Source organism: Mus caroli, chromosome 2 (assembly GCF_900094665.2).
Source record: "Mus caroli chromosome 2, CAROLI_EIJ_v1.1, whole genome shotgun sequence".
NCBI classification, from domain to species: Eukaryota; Metazoa; Chordata; class Mammalia; order Rodentia; family Muridae; genus Mus; species Mus caroli.
The window spans coordinates 17,871,010-17,879,070 of NC_034571.1; the positions used below are offsets into that span (position 1 = coordinate 17,871,010).

The 8,061-nt window shown below is 38.1% G+C and overlaps 1 protein-coding gene and 1 pseudogene across 1 annotated transcript in view; both read left to right on the top strand.

Moving 5' to 3' along the window:
* Gpr158 (G protein-coupled receptor 158) overlaps positions 1–8,061 on the top strand; it is a 391,739-nt gene that overhangs the window by 199,517 nt on the left and 184,161 nt on the right. The window contains exon 4 of the mRNA XM_021152640.2: positions 2,107–2,330. Within this exon, the coding sequence (XP_021008299.1) occupies positions 2,107–2,330 (224 nt within the window). The remainder of the gene's footprint in view (positions 1–2,106; positions 2,331–8,061) is intronic.
* Positions 2,819–8,061, top strand: part of LOC110289275 — a 16,175-nt pseudogene continuing 10,932 nt past the window's right edge.

Genomic DNA, 8,061 nt, shown 5'->3' on the forward strand with positions numbered 1-8,061 from the left:
GAGAGAGAGAGAGAGAGAGAGAGAGAGAGAGAGAGAGAGAGTGTGAATATTTGACTGACATTATGAGACAAGGGACCTACAAAGAGGGTGTTGAGTTTGTTTTCTGTTAGCTATTTACTGCTGTGCATGAGGCCTACCCTTTTAACAGTGGTTGTTTTACAAGTGAGAAACACTTGGAGAAAACTAAATTTTCACTTGAAAGTGGTTATCAATTGAAAATACCTTGTTGGGTAGGGGTGAGGGCAGGAGCTCACTTCTTTCAGATCTAGGATCTCATCTGTTGCAGACCCGTGCAGACCTGGTACATGCTGCCTCGATTTCTGTGAGTTCTCATGTGCTTTGATCTTTACAGAGCCTTGTTTCCTTGGTGTCTTCCCCTCTGGTTCTTGTACTCTTTCTACCTTCAGGATACCCTGGGCTCTGAGGAGAGAGATTTGATGGAGACATACAGTTTAGGAGTCAGTTTTCTATGGTCTCTCACTCTGGGCATATTGTCTGATGGATGTGGGTATTTGTTCCCATCTGCTACAGGATGAAGTTTCTCTGATGATGATGGAGCAAATAACTGAGTTGCTTCACTGGCCAGTGTCTACAACTCTTTCATCTCTCTCTACTTCCCTGAACTTCAGAGGCTCCTTTGCTGATTCCAATTGCAACAAAGTCTTACTTGTGTTGAAGAGAACACAATATAGAATCAAAGTTCATTTCATATCATTCTTAGTCTCATTGACTTCCAATAATTGCTTTATTCATCTGACTTCTACTGAAATAACATTCTCTTATACATTTAGTCTGTAAGCCTTGCTTAGCCTATTTTTCATTGGCACTAGCTTGGAAACTGTCATTTGAAGATAACTCAAGGTTAAGATCTTTAGCTATGATAGCCTTTCCTAGGTGTGATGGTTTATATATGCTTGGCCCAGGGAGTGGCACTATTTGAAGATGTAGCTTTGTTGGAGTAGGTGTGGCCTTGTCGGAGGATTTATTAGCTGCCTAGAATGAATCTTCTCTTAACGCCTTCAGATTAACATATAGAACTCTCAGTTGCTCCTGCACCAGGCCTGCCTAGATGTTGCCATGCTCCCACACTGATGATAGTGGACTGAACCCATAAGCCAGCCCTGATGAAATGTTGTTCTTATAAGAGTTGCCTTAGTCATGGTGTCTGTTCACAGCAATGACACCCTAACTAAGACACAAGGTCATCATATTTCAACAAATTCAGATATTTTCCTGTAGATTCTAGTTTTCTGATGTGACATTCTAAAATGCCTCTCTTGTCAAGGGCTTTCCTCTCTCTTTAAATTCTACATTCACTTCCAGAAATTTCTGTTGTTCTTTCTCTAACAGTCTTATGCTTAGTTTGTTTTCAGAATGTATTGCTGCAGTCAAAAATTGATACTCTTTGGTTCTGGGTTTCAGTGCAAAATTAAGCTTGATAGGTAATTGTATAATTAATCAGAGGATCAATAGGAGCAATAACCAAACAGCACAGAGGTGTCTCATGGCATGTCAGTGGGGATTGTGGGAATTGATTCTAAAGCAAGTGGCATTGTTAGGCAAGTACACACTGAACAACTGTTGTTTAAGTGACATCTTATATAATTTAGACTGCATAGACTTGGTAGATGAGATCTCTGCTGAATGACAATAGCCTCATTTTGGATTCTCTGTCATCTGGGTAAAGGAGTTCTAAAAACAATGAGTACATTTACCTGATACATCAAACACACCTACATTCCCATTCTTCCTCTTGTTAATTCTTTAAGAAATGTGTCTGGAGTATGGTCAGTGCTTTAGGAAGTACCATCAGCCACAAATGGAAGATAATGTTATCAAAGAGTGAGCAGCCTTGTCCCTACCCCTGGGGAATTTTGTTTCCAGTGTTTGCTTGTTTGTTTTTGTCAATTACTGTGAATGACATTTTTAAAATCAAAGGAATCAACAAGAGTTTTTTAGTTCAAAAGTGAAGTAACTAGCTCTTAGCAGGGGATTTTATGAAATGTTTATAATTAATACAAAAGAGAATGGTGAAGGTCTATCTCTCTTCTCTCTCACTTACTTTAGAGATACAATTAACATTGTGGTTTTATTTGGAACTTTCAGGAAGGGGTCCAGATCACCATTTTTCAGGAAGCACAAAGGATGTGTCAGAAGAAGCCCACGTCTGCCTGCCCTGCAGAGAAGGCTGCCCCTTCTGTGCTGATGACCGTCCATGCTTTGTCCAGGAGGATAAATACCTGCGGCTCGCTATCATCTCTTTCCAAGCCCTGTGTATGCTGCTGGACTTTATCAGCATGCTGGTGGTCTACCATTTTCGCAAAGCAAAGGTAAACCCAGGTATCCTGATTGTGGCCTTTCTGTTTACTAAGAGCAATTGCTTCTCTCTCTAAGGAAACTGAATTTCCAATTCCCCATTACTGTTCTAGTAAGCAGACTTTTTCACCCTACAATGTGATTGGTTGAGAGTGTGAAAATCATGTTCATTACCTTGCTTAGAAAAGAACAGTAAATCATATTTTGAGCTAGTAGTTCTTTTTTAGAAGCCTCTTTCTATGCAGCCTGGGACCCTAATGTCCTCCTGCCTTGACCCTCCTCAGTGTCACCCCTTTGGTCTCCAGATGGATGTTTGCTAGCTTCACACAGTGTCTTTTATTTTTCACATCTAGAAAGCCCTGTTGTGTTTCCGTTTTTTTTTTTTTTTTTAGTAATAGTTAATGATGTGAAGGATTCACCTATGTTTTTTTAAAGCTCATTATAATCTGGGAAATAATTACTCATGGCCTTACATGTGGTCTTGCATTGCTAGTCAGGGGTGATGGAAATGCTAAAACACTCTGGGCAGAGTTTTCTAGGGGAGGTCTTTCTCCGTTGCTCAAAATTCAGTCACATGAACCAAGTGTTATGTTGGAATGTTGATTCTGTTGCTTTACGGTAAGTTCTTTGTGACACTAGGAAACACAATACATTTCCATCTTTCCTGGATTCAAACAACCTCTTCATCTTGGCAAAACTGGACAGACTGCTATACATTACAAACATTTTGTGAAAACATGTATCTTCACTAGAAATTTAAAAAGAAAAGAAGCTGTTCTGGATGGCGTCTACCACAAAACCACTAGGTAATATTTTTTAAAGCCACAGTTAAGACTCTATGAAATTGTATCCACTACGCTAATGTTATAGATGCTACTATTTACTTTTAATAGCAGGCAACACAGTTGGAAATCAAGCTCTGAGTCATCTAGAAAATGCAATCATGCAATTTTCTCATATTTAACTCATACTCATTTTTCACTTGCAAAAATATGTTGACTTCATGTATAATAAAATAGTAGGCTGATCTGTTGCTGGATAACATTTTTTTCTTTTGTTTAATTAGATATTTTCTTTATTTACATTTTAAATGTTATCCACATCCCTAGTTTCCCCTCCGAAAATCCCCTATCCCCTCCCCCCTCTAGCTGCTCATCAACACACCCACTCCCATTTCTAGTCCTGGCACTCCCCTATACTGGGGTATAGAACCTTCACAGGACTGAGGGCCTCTCCTCCCATTGATGACTGACTAGGACATCCTCTGCTATATATACAGCTAGAGCCACAAGTTCCACCAAGTGGTTTTTTTGTTTGTTTGTTTTGTTATTGTTGTTATTTGTTTGTTTGCTTTGATTGGTGATTTAGTTCCAAGGAGCTCTGGGGGTACTGGTTAGTTCATATTGATGTTCCTCCTATGGAGCTTCAAACCCCTTCAGTTCCTTGGGTACTTTCTCTAGCTCCTTCATTGGGGACCTTGTGCTCCGTCCAATGGATGATTGTGAGTATTCACTTCTGTATTTGCCAGGCACTGGCATAGTCCCTCAGGGGACAGCTATATCAGGCTCCTGTTTGCAAACTCTTGTTGGCATCTTCCATAGTGTCTGGGTTTGGTGGTTGTTTATGGGATGGATCCCCAAGTGGGGCAGTCTCTAGACAGTCATTTCTTCAGTCTCTGCTACAAACTTTGTCTCTGTCACTCCTTCCACAGGTATTTTGTTCCCCCTTTTAAGAAGGATTCTGAGCTTCTGGGCTAATATCCACTTATCAGTGAGTGCATATCTTGTGTGTTCTTTTGTGATTGGGTTACCTCACTCAGGATGATATCCTCCAGATCCATCCATTTGTCTAAGAATTTCATAAATTCATTGTTTTTAATAGCTGCATAGTACTCCATTGTATAAATGTATCCATTCTTCTGTTGAGGGACATCTGGGTTCTTTCCAGCTTCTGCCTATTATAAAAAAGGCTGCTATGAACATAGTGGAGCATGTGTCCTTATTACAAGTTGGAACATCTTCTGGGTATATGCCCAGGAGTGGTTTTGCTGGATCTTCCAGTAGAACTATGTCCAATTTTATAAGGATCCACCAGACTGAGTTCCAAATTTGTTGTACCAGCTTGCAATTCCACCAGCAATGGACCAGTGTTCCTCTTTCGTCACATCCTCGCCAGCATTTGCTGTCACCTGAGTTTTTAAACTTAGCCATTCTTCTTGGTGTGAGGTGGAATCTCACGGTTGTGGGTTGTTTTGATTTGCATTTCCCTGATGATTAAGGATGTTGAACATTTTTTTTAGGTGCTTCTCAGCCATTTGGTATTCCTCAGTTGAAAATTCTTTGTTTAGCTCTGTACTCCATTTTTTAATAGGGTTATTTGATTTTCTGGAGTCCGACTTCTTGAGTTCTTTATATATATTGGGTATTAGCCCCCTATCAGATTTAGGATTGGTAAAGATCTTTTCCCAATCTGTTGGTTGCATTTTGGTCTTATTGACAGTGTCCTTTACCTTACAGAAAGCTTTACAATTTTATGAGGTCCCATTTGTCAATTCTTGATCTTACAGCACAAGCCATTGCTGTTCTATTCAGGAAGCTTTCCCCTGTGCTCATACCTTCCAGGCTCTTCCTCACTTTCTCCTCTATATGATTCAGACTTGAGCTTTGTACAAGGATCTAAGAATGGATCAATTCGCACTCTTTTACATGCTAACCACCAGTTGAGCCAGTACCATTTGTTGAAGATGCTGTTTTCTTTCCACTGGATGGTTTTAGCTCCTTTGTCAAAGATCAAGTGACCATAGGTGTGTGGGTTCATTTCTGTGTCATCAATTCTATTCAATTGATCTACCTGTCTGTCACTGTACCAGTGTCATGCAGTTTTTTTTTGTTTTGTTTTGGTTTTTTATCACAATTGCTCTGTAGTACAGCTTGAGGTCAGGCATGTTGATTCCACCAGAGGTTCTTTTATTATTAATAATAATTTTTGCTATCCTAGGATTTTTTTTGTTATTCCAAATGGATTTGCAAATTGCCCTTTCTAACTCTGAAGAGTTGAGTTGGAATACTGATGGGGATTGCATTGAATCTGTAGATTGCTTTCATCAAGATAGCCATTTTTACTATATTAATCCTGCCAATCCATGAGCATGGGAGACATCTACTTCAATTTCCTTTTCTATTTTTTTTTTTTCAAAACAGGGTTTCTCTGTGTAGCCCTGGCTGTCCTGGAACTCACTCTATAGACCAGGCTGGCCTCAAACTCAGAAATCCACCTGCCTCTGCCTCCCAAGTGCTGGGATTAAAGGCGTGTGCCACCACTGCCCAATTAAAGTTTCTTTCTTAAGAGACATGAAGTTCTTATCATACAAATCCCTTACTTCCTTAGAGTCACACCATATAAATTTTATATTATTTGTGACTATTTTGAAGGGTGTTGTTTCCCTAATTTCTTCCTCAACTTGTCTATCCTTTGTGTTGAGAATGGCCACTGATTTGTTTGAGTTAATTTTATATCCAGCTGCTGCACGGAAGCTGTTTATCATGTTTTGAAGTTCTCTGGTGGAATTTTTGGGATCACTTATATATACTATTTTATCATCTGCAAATAGTGATATTTTGATTTCTTCCTTTCTAATTTGTAACCCTTTGATCTCCTTTTGTTGTTTAACTGCTCTGGCTAGGACTTCAAGTATTATATTGAAAGGTCGGGAGAGAGTGGTCAGAGTTGTCTAGTCCCTGATTATAGTGGGGTTGCTTCCAGTTTCTCACCATTTAGAGTGATGTTGGCTACTGGTTTGCTGTATATTTATTATATTTAGGTATGGGCCTTGAATTCCTGATCTTTTCAAGAATTTTATCATGAATGGGTGTTGGATTTTGTCAAATGGTTTCTCAGCATAAGGAGATGATTATGAGGTTTTTGTCTTTGAGTTTGTTTATATAGTGGATTACGTTGATGGATTTCCACATAATCAACCATTCTTGCATTTCTACTTGATCATGATGGATGTTCTTTTTGATGTGTACTTGGAATCAGTTTGCGAGAATTTTATTTAGTATTTTTGCATTGATATTCATAAGGGAAATTGGTCTGACATTCTCTTTCTTTGTTGGGTCTTTGCGTAATTTAGGTATCAGAGTAATTATGGCTTTATACAACGAATCAGGTAGAGTACCTTCTGTTTCTATTTTGTCGACTAGTTTGAGGAGAGTTGGAATTAGGTCTCTTTGAAGGTCTGATAGAACTCTGCACTAAACCCATCTGGTCATGGGCTTTTTTTTTTTTTTTGGTTGGGAGATGATTAATTAATGTTTCTATTTCTTCGGGGAATATGGGACTGTTTAGATCATTAATCTGATCCTGATTTAACTTTGCTACCTGGTATCTGTCTAGAAATTTTTCCATGTCATCCAGGTTTTCCAATTTTGTTGAGTATAGGCTTTTGTAGTAGGATCTGATGATTTTTTTTGGATTTCCTCAGATTCTGTTGTTATGTCTCCCTTTTCATTTCTGATTTTTAATTAGGATACTGTCTCTGTGCCCTCTAGGTAGTCTAAGTTGTTGATTTTCTCAAAGAACCAGCTCCTGTTTTGGTTGATTCTTTGTATAGTTCTTTTTGTTTCTACTTGTTTGATTTCAGCCATGAGTTTGATTATTTTCTGCCTTCTACTCCTCTTAGGTTAATTTGCTTCCTTTTGTTCTAGAGCTTTTAGGTGTACTGGCAAGCTGCCAGTGTATGCTCTCTCCAGTTTCTTTTTAGAGGCACTCAGAGCTATGAGTTTTCCTCTTAGAACTGCTTTGTGTCCCATAATGGAAATGTTGGGTAACATTTTCTCTAGTGATTTCTTTTACCAAACTGGAATAACTATATAAAACAATAATACATTTCCAGTATAGAGATTTCATATATATATAGCATGTAGGCTTTGGGATTACTCTTTAAATTTTTATGTGTCTTTACACATAGTAAAGAAGCCCAATTGGGGCAGCACCAGCTCTTCATTTAGGTATTTCTCATTATGTCTTCTATTCCTGATAATTAAAAGAACAAAATATACTCATTTTACAAATTTCATCCATTTTAACAAAAGAGAAAAAAATCCTTTTGTAATATAGATGCAGCATGACAATTGTCAGTTATATAATTTGGAATTAAATTTCATCTCAACCTTTTTATGACTGGTTTCCTCTTGTTTGAAGTGGAGCTGATACAATTCATCATACTCCAAACATTGACCCAAAGTCTAACATAGACATTAATGGAAGAACCATAACTAAGAGTCTTTTCTCAGACAATAACACAGGGGCAGATATTCATGATCATCTGTTATACAACTTTTTAAAATTATAGCATAAAACCATAAATGATAGAGGACTAAACCAATGATTGTATTCATGAAAATTGAGACTTTAGGCCATAAAAGCACATGATTGCAAAAGTAAAAAGACAACCCATATAGAAGCAGAGAATATTTTCAAGTTATATATATATAAAACTGTGTCCAAAATATATAAGGAATTTTCATAAATGAACAGAGAGATAAATTTAATTTTTTTAATTCTTAATATTTTTATTACATATTTTCCTCAGTTACATTTCCAATGCTATCCCAAAAGCCCCCCATAGCACCCCCCACTTCCCTACCCACCCATTCCCATTCTTTTGGCCCCGGCATTCCCCTATATTGGGGCATATAAAGTTTGCAAGTCCAATGGTCCTCTCTTTCCAATGATGGCCGACTA